Source organism: Monodon monoceros, unplaced genomic scaffold (genome assembly GCF_005190385.1).
Source record: "Monodon monoceros isolate NGI ecotype Baffin Bay Population unplaced genomic scaffold, NGI_Narwhal_1 Super_Scaffold_20, whole genome shotgun sequence".
NCBI lineage: Eukaryota > Metazoa > Chordata > Mammalia > Artiodactyla > Monodontidae > Monodon > Monodon monoceros.
In genome coordinates this window covers 109,478,249-109,495,851 of record NW_021703777.1, presented here as the reverse complement: position 1 = coordinate 109,495,851, position 17,603 = coordinate 109,478,249, and the positions used below count along the sequence as shown (strand labels likewise).

At 39.7% G+C, this 17,603-nt stretch overlaps 1 protein-coding gene and 1 pseudogene across 5 annotated transcripts in view; one reads left to right on the top strand and one right to left on the bottom strand.

Moving 5' to 3' along the window:
- Positions 1-17,603, bottom strand: part of ALPK1 (alpha kinase 1) — a 116,046-nt gene that overhangs the window by 42,670 nt on the left and 55,773 nt on the right. For 4 of the 5 annotated variants that reach the window (XM_029235607.1, XM_029235605.1, XM_029235608.1 and 1 more), the window contains exons 3-4: positions 17,309-17,540; positions 12,848-13,002 (exon numbers count right to left, since the gene is read on the bottom strand). In XM_029235607.1, coding sequence (XP_029091440.1) covers positions 12,848-13,002; positions 17,309-17,429 — 276 coding nt within the window. In that variant the 5' untranslated portion in view covers positions 17,430-17,540. The remainder of the gene's footprint in view (positions 1-12,847; positions 13,003-17,308; positions 17,541-17,603) is intronic. The other variant, XM_029235606.1, reaches the window with a different exon arrangement.
- LOC114903296 lies at positions 2,289-2,455 on the top strand (annotated as a pseudogene).

Sequence of the window (17,603 nt, the reverse complement as noted above, 5' to 3'; positions counted from 1 at the left end):
TTCTTCTATCTCAGTAGCTGTCACTGAGATAGAAGAAGCTTCTATCTTAACTCAGTGAAGAGGTGATCAATAATGAAGTTGCAGAGGAAGTGGCTAGCATGACAATCTAAGTCTTGCTGTCTACGTCCTCCCACAACTTCATTATTGATCACCACTTCCCTCTTTTTTTTTTTAAATAGTGGCAGTGCGTATCTGGTGGTATTTGGGGAGGGACTCTTATGGAGAAGTTCAAACTGTCAGATTCACTAACATACTATTTGGAATGTTAAGTTGTTTGCATTGTTTGAAAGGTTGCCTATACATGTTAATGGATTATTCTGAAAATATATCACAGTCATTTTTTGATGTCCTGATAGCAAAATTGAGTTAGAGGCTTGACTACGCTATTTGATCTTAGCTTCTATCTGTCTTGCCTCATAACTATAATAATCCCACCTGGTCCTAAGCCATGTCCTTTTGTCAATTAGCTTATACAATAATAAGGGCTATCATTCATTGAGTGCCAGGCACTGTTCTAAGCATTCTATGTTATCCACTCACTTAATACTCCAAACGATCTATGAAGTAGGCACTGTTATTACTACCACTGTAGAGGTAGAAAAATGGAAACCAACTGTTTAGGTAAGGTACCCAAGATGACAAAGCTAATAAGGGGCAGCACTTGGATTCAAACTCAGGCAGTCTAGCTCCCAAGTTAGCTTCCTTAATCTCTACCTATATGACCTTAATTTTATCAAGACTGTCATTGTCACTGATATCAAAACCATATACTAGAATAGTGGTAGATATATAGTACAAAGAGAACTGTTTGAACTTCATTGTCCCTAGGGCTTTTTACTTGTTCTTAAAGTAATAATTATCACTGAAAGGACTGAGAGCTTTATTGTGCCTTTTGCAGTTTTAGGAGCGATGCATGATTAGAGAAACAGACTGATCTGTCACTTTAGAATCTTATTATCCAAGAGAATCACATTTACATAAGCAAAGCAGAAATAAATGTTTTAACAGTAAGGGTTAGCTTTGCTTTAATAAAACCTCATTAAAAAAATCGCAGACTACTAAACTAGGAAGTGTCAACTTAAGGAATGATTATTCATTAAATCAGAATCTCTGGGTAGTAGGACTTGGGAATATATATTTTTTAAAAAGCCATACTTTTCCCCATTCTTCCTCTCCCTCCCCAACTAATGCACGTGCACACACAGACACGCACATAGACACACAAGCACACAGACACCAGGTAATCTTGATTCAGTCACCCCCTTGAGCAGCATTTAGAACTCAACCATAAATCATTAAAGTCATAAGTAAGTCTAAATCATGTGCATTTTAAGCATATTAGGCAAAGATTTGGCCTTACACAAAGAGTGAAGAGAAGCTGCCATAGCCTTGTGTTCAAAGTAATAAAATGTGAGAGTTACTGAGAGAGAATGTTAGGAGTCCAACCCCTATGCCCCTTTAACACTCTACCTGACAATGACTCCAGAGGCCCAGAGATTTTTAACTTCCTATACAATGCCAGTGGGAATAATTCATGCCTAACATGATAGAAGGTTTTCAGTAACCATGAAAGAAACATATTTTGCTTCCAGTCTTTACATGGTGAAGAAATATAAAAAGTTCCAGAATTGCGTTGGTAATACTTTCAAAATGTGACAGATTATACATATGTATGGAAAAGAAATCAATTTGTTTGAGACTATTCTGAGGAAGCAAGTCAAATCAGTTACTAGAGGGAGATACTTTATAAAATAAAGATAATAATACCACAGAGATTACTGAGAAAATTAAAGAAAAATATATGTAAAGTGCCTTGCACTTAGTAGATGCTCCATAAATAATAACATTATTTTGAGTGGGTTGAGGGTAGATCTGTGGAATCAGTACCTGAGATCTCAAAATATAAAGAAAATTCCAAAAGTTTCCTCCAAAGTTTACCAATGAGAAAGTAAGTAAGCTTTACTAACATTTTAAAAACTGGGTAGACCCCAGCCCCTTACTTTGCCTGTATGTCAGATGGTGACTCATCACAGATGGTACACAAGGAATTCCTCATCTTGGAGGGGCTGATGATGAGGACTCACCCACTGGACTGTTTTCAGCTTATTGTATTGCAGTTTATTTATGCCTGGTTAAGTAGATTTACAGGCTATATTATCACAAATCATAGACACGTTAATTCATAATGAGAGGGAGAAAGACTGCAAAAAATCTCAAGGCAAAGTACTTTAAAGAATAGTCAAATGTAAAGAGTTTGGAAGTCTTTCGATAAAAGAAAGACAAGTGCTAGCTTTGTGCTTTGGCAGTATCATAGCCAATAAATTTTATCCGAGGTGCGATTATTGCTAATTGAAACAGACAAGTGCTCCAAATTTGCCAACCTTTTCTGTGATGACAAGTAGCTGACAATAGTATGTTATCCAACAGGTATTCTGAAAATATTTTTCAGATAATGAGGCTGGAAGTGTTTTCATCATTGTGATTTTCATACTAAAAGAAAGTATCACATATAAAAAACACTCACACAAATGGGAAACTTTCCACCTGTTTAAAAATCTCCCAAAAGAAGAATCTGAATGAGTTTTGACATCGTTTGTTAAAACATGTCTTCTGATTATCTTGCAGAAACACACAACTGACACTGAAGAAAGTGGAAATTTGCCAGCTGAATTTTATCAAATGATTTTTCGTAATTGGTAGATGGATTGAAATACGAGCAGCATGGATTAGCAATCACAGCCTATCTCTTATTCGGATCTACATATCTTTGAGACAATTTTTCAACTATTACAGTCAGAACTAAGTACTGAAATAAACTGTACTAGCCATATCTTCAAAAGAAAGTGCTAAGCCAAATTTAAAAAATAATTAAACATACTCAATTACAATTTTAACACAAACAAAAAGGTTCTTGTGCCAATAATGCAGTTTAAAAAAATATTCATTTAATCTTCGTTTCGTTCTTCTTAAATTTCTATCCTAAAGAAATATGTATAACATAGTATGCGCAGCACATGCATATAATTTATTAAACAAATAAATAAATGTGTATCAGAGTGCCTGCTCAAAAGTTTTTACTGATGAGCAAAAAAAAAAAAAAAAAAAAAAAAATTCAGATTCAGAAAAAAAAAAAGATTCAGAACGAATTAATCAATGGGATAGTGAAAATCTTCTTTTGTTCTATACAAACACATCCGAAAAAAGAAGGAAGTAATTCCACTCATCTATGAATTTGTTGAGCTTAAACATTTTTGGTTTCTGCCCTCTGAGGCAAGTTGGTTTAATAAGCAGGGCAGGTGATTCTATATCATCCAAGGATGGTGGCAAGCAGATGGGGGTGGCACAGAAGGGAGGTCTGGAGTCATATCCCAGCTTCACCACACTTAGTAGTATGGATGGGGAACATCTCTCAAGCTCTCTGAGCTAATCATCTCATCTGCAAAATGGACATAATCAATTCTAAATATTTTGCAGGGTTTTATCAATATTATATGTTGTGAAGAGAATATCGTATCGAATCACATGAAATTGCCTGTATTTGGTGTTTGTTGACATACAGTACAACACTGTGGTTCAACTAATATAAACAGTATCAGATATGTTATGGAGGTGATGTTATTCTTACTTGCCGACAGGACTGAATAAGCACATCCCTAGGACTGATCATTTTCTGGAGGTTATCACTTTCTTTTTTCTGCCCAACACTTCAATCTGTTCATTTTCTGCATTTTGAGTTGGGTTGCTCTGCCCACTTGTCTTAGTTTGATGAATTCCTCCAAGACTTGGCTCAGCTTTTGGGCCTCATTATGGGGAGAGACATGAAATCCATGCCATAGGGTTAGTCCTCATCAAAGGGATAACTCGCATGCCTGATTCTGTGGCAACCAAAGTTTCACTGGTTGAATTTTAAGGACAAGTCACCATTTTCATTTATCTTCCATTGAAGCTTGAAAGTACCGTATAAAAAGGGGCAGTTTTTTGGCACAGTTGTAGAGCAGGCTTTAAATACTTGGTGATTTTAATCATACTCTATCTCAAAGTCTGAACACACAGAGGCCTTGGGGCTAGTATTTATCCTCCGAAGGCTCCATTCTCTTGGTGCCTGATTTTTACTTATTAAATGAAATTCATTTTTGATGGATCTGAACCTTTTGGCTGGCTTCTTTTCAAAAGAAGAACTAAAATGTTCAGCAGAGGAAACTAAAGTTCTAAATGTTGGTAATTGGAAATTATAAAATTTGTCTCAATTAATTCTGCTCTGAGTAAAAAAGTCAAATCGCATTAACAGAGAAGGCAGAGGGCAGGTTACAGGGCAGCAGAGACGACAGGAATGCAGCAGGGAAAGGCTGCCCCAGCACTGCAGCAGCCCTGTGTGAAGGATGGAATTGTGTAGACTGACGGAGGACACGCCAGGCTCAGGCTAGGAAACCTGGGTGCTGTGGTCCTGCTGCTCCCACTGATGGGCTGTGCAACTTACAGCAAGCCACTTCTTACTCTCTCTGGGTTTCAGTTTGCTCATGTATCCAATGATGGGCTTGAAATAGATGACCTCTAAATTGCCCTCCAGGTTTGGTATTCTATCATTTGATAAAGAAATAATTTGTATTCATGAATATCAATTATGTAGATATATATAATAATGTGTATATCACATAAGTGTGTGTATGTGTCTTCACACGTGTGCTAAAATGATCTCCAAAAACTTAACAGGAGAATAATGATACTTAGCTTACAGCAGGCCATCAAATGGGAAAAGAAAAGAATCAGAAACAAGAGCTCTGCATTTTGAATCTTCACTTTATCAGTGAAAAGATGCATGGTCGATGTCAATTAATTAATGATGTTAGCTTCTCCATTAGAATCTGAGCAGTTCAGTATTTGACTTTATATGCTCTTAGAGAAGCGATGCAGCATAACTTTACTATCCTCACTTAGGTTTTTGAACATTTGATCCTATTTAGATTTAAGGGCAACTGAACAACAGATGCTCTTCTCTTTCTCAATTCCCTTCTATATTTTTGTTTATAACGGTAAGAGATGTCTATTATGGAATCAAAGAAATATAAAGAATAAAAGTAACTTGTAATCCCACCACTTTAATAAAAATGTTCATTCAAATTTATTTAGATTTTATTGTTCAGGATTAGTATTAGATGCTTTTGTAAAATATACATGTTATTTATTTATTATTTCTAAATTAACTGAGATTCCCCCACCCTCACCCTAAAAATTTTAAGCAAGAAAAAATGTCAGATTGCTCTTTTAGAAAGATGGCTTTGGTTACAGTGTGGAGAAAAGCTGGGGAGCCATGGCAATAATGGGTACTATCTGCCCATGTATTTCTGGGTCTCCTCCTTCTGAGCACATGGTAGAATTGTGCTTCCCTGGCTCCTTGAAATGAGGTGTGACTATGTGGCTTATCTTGACCAATGGTCACTTCTGTATGGAAGTATTTAAGAGCCACTGTGCAAGTCACAATTTCCCCTTCCCCCTGCCATGGCAACCAGCAATATTCTAAATGATAGGTATCCCATCAAGCTGTCTCTGAAGGGGAGTGACATAAGGCTGAACTCCCACCAACATTCCCTCAGATGGACATGTAGCAAGAGGAAGGAACAAATCTTTATGGCTTTAAACCCCTAAGATTTTGGAGTTGTTTGGGTTTTTTCCTGCAGTATAACCTTACTATCCTTATGACACATGGGACATGACTAGAAATAGGGAGAGGGTTGGATATGGTCTAAAGAGATAATAGGGGCTGAACTAGTATATCTGCACTAGGGTTGAAGAAGATGCATTTGGGAGATATTTAAGAGGAAAATTAGGATTTGATAACCAATAAGAAATGAGGGTTGAGGGGGAGATAGAGTTACAGGAGATTCCTAGGGCTTGACCGGGGTGACTGGGTGGTTCATTGTACCATTTAATGGTACGTGACCACTGGAGGAGGATAAAACGTAGTTGGCGAAGGGAGAAGGAGCTGGGAGATGAGGAGTTCAGGTTTCGAACCTCTTGGACTTGAGCCATCTGGGACATCCAAATGGAGATGTTTAGTGGGCTGCTGTATTACAGCTCAAAACGGCATGAAGTAGGAAGAATGATATGTTTTCTCCAGTCTACTTTCTCCAGTCATGTTTGGGGATGAAATAATACAGATACTAGATACCAGAACCTACTTTTTTTTCCTTGTAGACACTACTTTTGTTGAAATGTTCTCTGGAACAAATTCTGTTCTTGACTGGACTGTGGTTTATTTTGCCTTCCTCCCTATGGGGGCAGAGGACCACATGCTAAGAATCTTGAAGTCATTTGAGAGCTTTCTTGTTTCATTATATTCTACATGTGCATAAGCCAGCTTTCACTTGGTGTGCTAGTTTCCTGTGGGTGACATAACAAAGTACCACAAACGAGGTGGCTTAAAACATAAAGATGTGTTGTTTCAAAGTTCTGGAGGCCACAAGTCTGAAATCAAAGTGTCAGTAGGGTCATTCTCTCTCTAAGGTTCCTTGCCTTTCTCTTAGCTTCTAGTGTTGCCAGAATCCGTGGCATTCCTTGACCTGTAGCTGCATAACTCCAACCTCTGCCTCCATCGTCACATGGCATTCTCTCTGTGTCTCTGTTTTCACAAGGCTGTCTTCCTATAAGGACACCAGTCAGACTGGATTAAGGGCTCACCCTATGCCACTATGACCTCATCTTAACTGATTCCATCTGCAATGGCAGTATTTTCAAATAAAGTTACATTCTGAGGCACTGAGAGTTAGGACATCAGGGTATTTTGATGGGGAACAAATCAACCCATAACACTTGGTAAAACTGTGATACCCCCCAAATTTCAGTGCCTTTAACAACAAAGTTTTTGGTGTTTGTTCATATTTCACATTGGGTGCAGTCTGTCTCCAACTCGGAGACTCTACTCCATGTATCTTGCCCTTTCCAGGATCCAGGCTGAGGGAGCAGCCCTTCTTTTTCTCATGAGGCAAAGGAAAGCGCCCAATTGCTGAACTACGCAATGGCTTATAAAGCTTCTGTCACTTCTAATCACTCTTCACTGGTAGGACAGGTCATATGGCTAAGTCTGTAGGAATTAGAAGAATATGTATTGACTACCCGCCACACTTTTGGTGGTTAAAAAATGGGAGGAACCATTCCAACAAGCAGGCCTTTGACAAAGGGTTGCCCTATCTCTTCACTCTGGTAGTTTTTCTGGAACATGAATTAGGTCTTCTATTTCTCTTGCATTACTCTCAGTGCTCGATATCAAATGCCTGCCACATGTTAATACTCAATAAGTTTTCCTGAATGAATAAATATACAGTTCATATTCACTTTGCTTTTAGCATCCTGATGAAAAAGATTTCAGTTATTAAAGCCCCAAAGGACATAGTTAAAGATGAAAACCTCATTTGAGAAAATAAGTTGCTGAACAAATCATAACCCCAAAAGCACCTATTACTGTTCTGAGTTCTCTATTATTAATATGAAAACTGGTGCCTGAAATAAATGGTCTTAAAATTAGTTTTAAGAACATCTTTTAACCCAGAGCTTATTCATGGAGGAAATCTTATTGTTCCCATGGATAGCATCTCACCCCCTTACTTTGTCCTCATACCCGTATCTTTCTTCGACCTCATATTTCATTTTCTAATAAATTCATACTTTAGTTATCTTTTGCTAAAGGCCCTTCTTTATTACCTCTCTGCTTCCAGGTTACTCACACTAGACATTTAAAAATATTTCCCTGCAGTCTTGTAATGAGCGATTCTTACATTTATTCATATTTATTTATGTTTTAATTCTTGACGCTTTAATATTTTAAGTAGTTCAAAATTACAAATATCAACAACTTAAAGGCACCTAGATTATCTAAAGAGACATATTAGAAACAATATTCTGAAAGCTAAATTTATCAAACTCGATTCATTCACAAATGTTTTTCAACCATACGAGCATAAGAAAACAGTTATTTTTTTGGTCTCTCTTCAAATCCCTGCAAGGTAGCACAGATATTTCCCTAAAAGTCTGTTGAGTAACGGTTATCAGATTGTCCATCCTCATGGTTGTGAAGTTGAAAAGGAAATGGAAAAAATACCCTCATTGTGAGCCTGCTTCATCTCCTTGTACTGTATGTAGTTAGCCAACCTATAAACGGTGTGTCTCTTTACAGAGGTACCACACTAAATCCAGGTTCCCTCCCCAAACAGAAGCAGGGTTGGGAAGAGGCCAGTCCCTGCATCAGGACCCCCAAATCTGCAGGGAATGCTCAAAACCCTGGTCTATGAAACAATTCTTGGCCCTGCAGCCCTGTCTGCTCCCAACTGCCACTGACACGCAAATCTAAACAGGCCCTTTATCTCCCTTTCAAAAGTTTTCTTTTCGTATTTTCTCTTAATCATGTAGAAATTGTCCTTTTCAGGAGTGTGAAAGTCACTGAAGAAATCACGAAAGTTGGCAATCACATTGAGGCCAGTGCCTTCGTGTCCTGGCATCTCACAAGCAAGGACAGTTTTACTAGTTAGAACTCTGCTCTGTCCTCCCAAAACCAAGCTAAACTGAAGCTAATGCTAAAAGCCTTCAATACTTTTTGAAAAATCCATCAAAGGTTTTGCTGAATGATATTTATAAGGGCCTTACTGTTCTCTTTCAAAAACTGAAATGCCCTTCTCTGACAGTTGAAAAAAATTGCTTGTGCTTTTCATCTTTCCCTCTCAGAGTGTAAACATTGTTTTGAGTGAAAGGAGCTGAAGGAGTGCTTACTTTCCCTTGAAATTTTATTTTTAAATAAGAGAGGGAGAAAATCCTTTTTCTGACTAATACTAATAATACAGGTCAAAGTGTCAGGCGATATACAATTAAATGGAAAACAAAAAAGTTTCCCCCTCTTTTTCCCACAGTACAATGGCACTGGAATATAAATTACCGATGAAGATGAAATAATACTTCAAAGCTTGTAGGGCAGGGCAGGGCAGTGTTTACAAAGTATTTTCTATGGCACGATAAGATACTGAAGATGACGGTAACCCATGGACTTGAGGGTGTTGCTGAATAGTCTAAACCTAGCATGAGGTAGGATTTTAGGTCCCTATAGCCTGTGACCCCGTGATATGCTTTGTTTCGCAAGGGCAGCTGCAGTTATCAACAGATGTTTCAGCAATAAATAATTGGTATCATCTCGGAAAAGACCCATCTACCTGGGGAGAGGGCATAATACCAAAAACACTGCCCAGCTATTACAGCCACATTAATCTCCCATCTCTCCAGGTTTCTTGGGGAGCATGCTGCAGGTGTTTTTTCTGAGAGAGAGCAGACAAACTCTCTCAACTCAGCAAGCTTTGTGTGGAGTGTAAAGGAGGTTGGCCCCTGCCATAAATTTCTGTCTGTGGCCACACACCAAAGGAGAAAAGATTGGGGGGATGGGGACTTAGGAGAGGGAGGAAACAGGGGAGGCTGTGGAGAACAGAAAGGAGAGCACAAAACACGATTTTTCTTGATTAAGTTAAGCCTAAGAGAGGAACATTAGAAATGACCCTTAATTTTACTAACTCAGGCGCTCAGCACAATTCTATGCTTAACTTTGCCCTGTTATTTGTGGAATTAACTTAAAGACAGCGTTTACACTCCAAGTGTAATGCTAATTTTTAAAATGGAAGGGAAACTTTTCATGGGAAGGATTCATTTCAAGGTAAGAAAAAATCACGGAAATTTAGATTTATAAAAAAAAACGGTAAGAAGAGATAACTGAAAAGACAAACTTAGCAGCCTTTAACTATTTTTTATGTAAGAACAGAATCTCACAATTATAACATGGTCGTCCAGCTTCAGTAAAGTGTAATATTGAAACCAGTGGATAACGGGACAAAAACAAATCATGGATCATGGAATTTCCTCGAGATACTTTTGACAAACTAAGATATTAATAGTAGCCCGAGTTCACAGGGTGCTATAGTTCTCCGTATTTACAAAACAGAGTGGTTTAGCAGTTGTGCACTTGGGGTCTGACACAATAAGAAAGCATCCTGAGAGTCTTTAGGAGGTGTGGTTGCTTAATTTATAGCTTGCTGGGTAAGCGAAAGAAAATGATGCTCAGAGTTCAAAAAGCTCCCAGGTTAAACACATTATGGGCTAAAGCAGCCTAATGGACTGATTCTTAGAGCTGCGCCTGAGTGATCTTGTGAGCGGGGCACAAACTTCTTAAATTCTCTATGCCTTTACTTCCCCCCAGTTGTGACATCCATGCAATATATAGAGGGAAAGTAGAAGGAATAATGAATGGATTCCTGAAATAGTCTAACAACTATGAGCTGTTTGTCTCACAACTCACATTAACCCCAAATGCAGCGAGACCTGAAGTTTTTAAAACACCATTTTCAGTTTTTCAGCCAACGTCACCACCAGCTTTGAATACGGCGAGGGGGATCTGGTAAGCGTGCATGGAATGAAGGGAATAAAACCCTGGTTATAGTGATGTGCTGCATCTCAGTTTCTCAGCCTATGCTGGAAATTCAGAGGAACTTTCTAAGCCCCAAAGCAGGGGTCACTCCCTCTGTGAAGCTATCCTGCTCTTACCTTCCGGGGAAGCCGTAGAAAGTTCTTATATGCCACTGGCCGAATCACACAGGGCTTTCCAAGCCCTTCTCCACTCACATTCCTGTTCAGGCTGTCTGCCTTTAATCTATAGCTTGCTGGGTAATCTAAAGAAAGTGATGCTCAGAGTTCAAAGAGCTCCCAGGTTAAACACATTACGGGCTAAAGCAGCCTAATGGACTGATTCTTAGAGCTGCCCAATTAATCGCCACCCTATTTTTTGCAGCAGTCATTCTTAAACTCTAACATGTAACAGAATCATCTGAAGGGCTTGTCTAATGTTGACTGCTAGGCCCTCACACCCAGAGTTTTTGATTTGGTAAGACTAGCGCAGGGCCCAGGAATCTGACTCAGTTTCTGCGTGATGCTAGTGCTGTTGTTGGGAGATCTAACTTAAAGCACCATTGCTTTAGAGCTGCACTATCCAGTTAAACAGTAGCCCTAGCCACATGTGGCTATTTACACAGGAGTTCATTTTAAAAATTAAATAAAACTGAAAATTCAGTTCTTCAGTCATTCTAGCCACATTTCAGGTGCTCAAGAGCCACATGTGGCCAGGGGCTAAATGTATTGGGCAACAGAGATATAGAACAATTCCAACATTGCAGAAAGTTCTTCTCTACAGCTTGCATTAGAGTAAACAAGTTTCAGGACTTCCACCTGTGCTCTCAAGTTCATTCCTTGAGGCTTCCAGAGGGAGAACTGGAGGACGGAGGAAGGGGCTAAGTCACAGCTCCACCACTCACTGGTCTGTTCCCCTAGGCAAGTTAATCTCCCTGCACCTTAATTTCCTCATCTGCAAAATGGGCTTGATAATGGTAATAACCACTGGAGGGCTACTTTGAGAATTAAATGACATGATGCATGTGCAAGCATTTTGTAAACTCTACAGCGATATACACACTACATTTTTTGTTCCATTCCACTTCTCCACTAACAACAAGCACACTTATTTAAAACCCCTGGTTCACCACTGAATTCATTCCAAGTATTCACTTTCCTTTGTGGTCCTCAGTCTGCTTAACCTCGGGTGTTTGTTTTTTGGAGGGCTGGAAAGTTTTTTGGGGGGCAGTTACTGTTCCTCCAGTAACAGTAATGACTGGACAACAGTAATGACTGTTGGAGTCATTGTCTCCAACAATGTTGTTATGTGTACATAGATTAGGGGATCTTCCCTGGATTTTTGTTTTAATAGGTAAAAACAATGTCTATATCTATACATTTATTTTGGGATGACCCCAAAACACATTCCCATGTAAACCAATAAAATAAAATTTTGGGAATATTATCAATGCCTGGTCTCCAGACAAACGTCTATATTTTATGTGAGAAAAAAAATACAAGCTAATAGAGTCTCTTCTTTGATAATCATATAAGAGAATGTAGGAAAAAAAAAAACACTATCAGAAAGGAAAATGGCACTCCTAGTAGCATCCCCAGAACCTAAGCCTGAAATCTGAGCTCAAATCTGAGTTCATGTGTTATTCTTGAGGCTCTCTCCTGAGGTAGAGGTACCCATTTGATTAGTTTCCAATAAATGAGTTGAGGAATAAGCATGCCAATGACTTTGACATGATACTTCCTGAACAGTGTGAATCATGAGGAGATAAGGGAGTGAACAGGATTCCAGGCAGGGCTCAGGAAAGGGACATGCCAGGCCTCAGTAGCTTAGACAGCAAGTCACATGGATGAAATAGTGGTGAATTTATTTTTTTTTAACCTACCCAACTTTTAGAAAGTAGTATTTCAAAATAAAAATGCTATGAGGCATGGCGGAATCAAAACTACTGCTTCTGGCCCACCAAGAATATGCAAATAGGGACTTCCCTGGCAGTCCAGTGGTTAAGACTTTGCCTTCCAATGCAGGGGGTGAGGATTCAATCCCTGGTCGGGGAGCTAAGATCCCACATACCTCGCAGCCAAAAAACCAAAACATAAAAAACAGAAGCAATATTGCAACAAATTCAATAAAGACTTAAAAGAAAAGAATATATATATATATTTTTAAGTCATGCAAATATTTCAGCATGACATGACCACCCTTCTTCACTTGTACTTGATTTGCCTTTCCAACAGAAGGTCTTATGGGCAAGCAAACCCTCTTAAAAAGCTTCCCCCACACACACATTAGTCAATCTGGCAGAGCCGACCATAAGGGTAGGGGCTGTTTTATGCTTCAAAGAAATTTAATCTATTAGACCACTTAGAGGCTAAATGTCTCACTTGGGGGTGTCAGAGGAACAGGTGGTGTGGCTCTTCCTACCAGTAACTGCTCCAACCCGGCGCCAATCACATCCTGCAGGTTTGTTTTGTCCTCTGGGCCCACAGCTTGTTTGTACTGCCACTTTTCAGGTACGAAGGGCCACTTCATTTCCTTTGCCTCCTGGATCAGGGTTCTTAACTCGCTGGGGAGTGAAGCTGCAAAGGTCAGAGTTCAGGTAAGGAAATTGCAGTCAAAGAAAAGGCTGTTGAGTTACCAATGTTATGATGAAGCACCTCAGTGGCAAAAAAATTTTTCCTACCTCTTGCTGGCTGGCCTAACCTGGTGGTTCTGACTCAAAGAATAATAGCAAAAAGCTATCTGTCAGGGGTGGCCCTGTTCTACTTCGCCCTACGGGTAAATTGGGGTAGTCAGGCATTAAAAAAGGTTTTAGCAGGAAGTAAAGCACTTCAGTGACTATCTCTGCATGAAGAATCAGAGAAAGGAACTAAGGAAATATTATTTTTCCTGTAAAATGAGAACGGGACTGAGATGGAATGGCATTTGGGGCTTGTGGCAGCTGGGTAATGCAGAGAATCAATCTGTACAACCTCTTTTTTCTCCTCTAAGACCTCACCTCACCTCAGACTTTCCCTGTGGACTACATTTGAATATAGACAATGAATGCAAAAAACCCATATCAATTTATTATGAAATGGCCTTGTTTCACATTAGGAGATATAGTTAATCTCTTAATAGACATCAAACCTAGTTAATTATATAAGTCAACAATCTCCTATCCAAACTTGGGAAACCCAAAAAGCTCTGCAAACTAGAAGGTTTTTTTTAAGTTTGGCACCTGAACCAGACTTGAATTGACTAGAGGCTATTTATAATATTGTTATAGTGAGATTAGTCAACATTTTGTTCTGAAAATTTTAATGTTTGACTGTAGATGCTGCCCCAGCTTCTACTGGAGTGTTAGTATAACAGATGGTATACACACCATACTTCCCTAACATTTGAAAAAATTCTGAATTCTGCAGCACATGTGACCCCCCTCCAGGGCTGTGAATAAGGTATCATGGACTTGTATATATGACTGCCAGCTATAAATCTCCAGGTGCTTGTCTTGCAGACATCTCAGACTCAACATATCTAAAACTGAACTCATCACCTTTTTTCTAAATATTGTATTTCCCTCTCTGTTTTCTATTTTGATGAATGCTACTATCATTCACTGACTCGCCCAAGTCTGAAACCCAGAAGTTGGTCTAGACTTTTTGTTCTCTTCCTCCCTGAATCTAATTGGTTATCAAATTCTGTGGATCCTAAAATCGATTTCTTCCTTTTAATTATCAGTAATTCTTTCCTGAATCATTGTTTTCTATCTCCCCCCATCCATTTCATCTTCCAAACTGTTGATTCCCATTTTGCTAAAAACAAGATGGACCAGGCCATTGCTCTGCACAAAATTCTCCAATACTTTTGCACATCCTGTCCTCACTGTTTGCACTGCCCTCCCTCAATTGCCTCATGACCAAGCTCAGGCCCACTGACTTCATTCAGCATTCAGTGCAAACACTGCCACTTCTCATTAGCCCTGCCATGATCTCCCAGTGGAATTGAGATGTCCCTCATGAGTGCTCCCAAACCCACAGGTGCATGCTTCTTTCAGCGTTCATCCCACTGTTCTCTAGCCACATCTATCCTTTCATTGAACTGTGGACTGTCAGCTCCCTGAAAACTGGCATCACATCTTATCACTTTTGTAAATCACACCATGATGGTTAAAAGAAAGATTAGTCTCATGTTTACATGAGACATGCTAAATAAGACAAAAGAGATATGACAAAGAGAGTGAAAAAAAAGAAGAGAAGGAAGAAAAGCTAACTCTGCCTTGGTTCATGATGTCTTCTTGAGTCCTTGCTACCAGCTGGGCAAATGTAAGGAAGTCTCCTGAGGGGAAGGACTGCTTGGCATTGAGGGGATAATGCATGGGCTATGTCAATGAAGGATCGATCTGGACTGACTACTAAGGATAACTTACAAGTATCACACTGAAACCACTGTCCCCCCACCCCCTGCCCCATTCAGTAACCCAGAACTACTGAGCACCCTCTGTGCAATGGCACTCCCCCAGTGAAAGCAAAACCACAAGGTTGGAAGCCTATGTGGTCACAATCTCCTCTTACCACCACTGACATAATTTTAATCTCTGAAAATGTTTCCAATATACACATAGAGAAAATTTCTTAAATGATATTTCTAAATAGTCATGAATAGGATGACTATTCAGTTCTGTTTGCTTAGGACAGTCCTATGTAATCATAGTGTATTTATTAATAGTGCTCTTTCACTCTCAAAAGTACTTCAATTCTGATAAATTATTTGGATACTCTGTCCATGAGTGTCAAGCTCAGGAGTCAAAGGATTAGTTAAATGACAACAGAAATGTGATTTCTGGATTCACAGAATTTCACTGTATTTTGGCAATGAATAGCTTTAAATATTTTCAAAATTTCTTCATGATGATATATTTGTCACAAATCCTTTTTTCCTCCTCATACCACCCTTTCCGTACAGATCGTGCCAGAACGTGGATAGTCCACTGGGGAATACTGAAATAAAAGATGCCTCTGAAGTATGTTTTAAAAATATATCTCTTTTTGGATTTCAGTTCCTTCTCTATCCCAGTGGGTTAGAGTTGCTAGGACTAGTCACCCATGCTGACTATGACAATTTCTGAAGAAAAAGGATGGGGTTGAGAGGAAGAGGGAAAAGAATAAAACCCACAGTGTTCGTGTCTGAGTCTACCGGCTGGCCCCGTCGCCTTAAGTGACCCTGTACTAATGCCTTTCTCTGGGAGCACATGCGGGTGATGACATCAGTGGCGGTGGCAGCCCGACCCGTGAGCTAGAGCTGCTCAGAAACCACCTGCCGAGGGACAGGCTCCGTGTTCAGACTGTGTCCAACCACACTGATGGCGCTCGGGTGGACCACGCAACATGCAGTGGCGATGGGCGAATGCTGAGTTTGTCAATGGCTCAGCACAGGGTTCCTCCGCCATTGGTTTACTGGATTCAGCCAACCCCAGCAGTCCACCCCTGACCGAGCAGTAGCCTCCTCTGCCTCTCTGGTCACTTACTTCCCCAAGCAGCTTACCTGAAGGGCCATGGCTAACTGAGTGATTTTGCAGTCGTGATTTGCCTTATCTGGAACTAAACTGATTATTTCTCCTATTCTGTGGCACTTGGGAAGAAAAAGAAAAAGAAAATCCTTCCCGAATGAGGGCTCAGAGTCTTCACTAAGGAGAACACAAAGCTTAAAGGAATTTGGGCTGAAGAGACAAAGGACATGATGTAGTAAAAGGAGAAGAGAAAAACTTCAGGAGAAATAACAGAACACAACGCACTGCCCTGGGAGAACCAGGACCAGCACTGGAGCAAGCGAAGTTAGACTCTGATGTGTCTGGCTAGTAAAGAAAGAAAACACTAAGGCTGTGCAACAACTGGACATGGGGCATGTTATCTGGAAAGGAGCCTGGATGACAGGTTACAAAAAATTAGACTTCTAAAGGCACCTAAAAGTTCTCTTATAAAAATATATGTGCCTATATACAAGAATGTGGGAAAAAGACTCTCCTAGAACCCTTTCCCATTACATAATCAACAATAACAAAAGAGATGGGGAGTGTGCATTTTATATGGGGATCTTATTTCTGTAAGGAATAGCAAATGACTAAAAATACAAAGAAAAATATTAAAAGCACATAAAAGGGACACACTGATAGAAATGAAGGGAAATTTATCTGAATGCTAAAAAGAAATCTAAGAAGGCTGCCTCTTCAAAACTGGCTAGAGAAGAAATCAGAATTGCTTTAACTTTCTAGACTTTGTGATTGAAACTTCCCAAACAATGACTCATCTAAAACTATGAACGGCACAAACTATGAATGAGCAAAAAAGCCAAATTCTTAAACTCTGATAATGATGCAATAAGTATTTATCAGTATGAGTGGATTTATTTTACAAATGGCATGTAAATACAAGATAAGAAAATGTACTGATGATCAAAACAGAGAGATGGGACTGATGAGATGACATATTTGTGGAAACTGTAGAAGTCTATGGAAACTGATGAGGCACAAAAGCCTAGTTTGAAAAAAAAGTATGTGCCACCATTCAGAAGTTGCTTCAATTTTTTAATAATTGAAATTTACGTGCACCAGCCCACTTGGACCCTTTGTTCTTCTTGAACTAAACTGTTTCTTGTGGCCTCATGTTTACTGAAGCTTAAAATTAGAACTGACAGCAATTCACTGCAACAAAGTGGGCTTCCTCCCCTGCCCGTCCACCCACAGCCCATGTCCCATTCATGCCCTAGAAATCCACTCATCTCTCTGTGGTCATCTGCCAAGAGAAGAAAAATAGGGCAGAGATGAAAATGTGTTGTTCAGACAGGGGAAAGGAGAGCAAACCTGCTGCTCCCCATTCCCCCCAGCACCTTCCATCAGGACCTCACCTCTGCACCGCTGGTCCTCCCTCTTGTCCTCCTCTAACACATCTGACGCCTCCAACAAGAGCTGGTCCAGCACTTGCTTGCACTCTTGCAGTAGCACAGCTACAGCTTTTTGATTATTCATGATGATTACCCTCCCTCGATGATGAGTCGAGTGTCCCTGGGTCTACGGTGATCAATTACCTAGGAGAAGACATCGATTCTCAATAAAAGAGCCCCTTCAAGCCTGAGGTACCTGGTGAACAAAAGAGGGGGAAAGATGATTAACTGAAGCATCATCAATTATCTGTAAGACTCA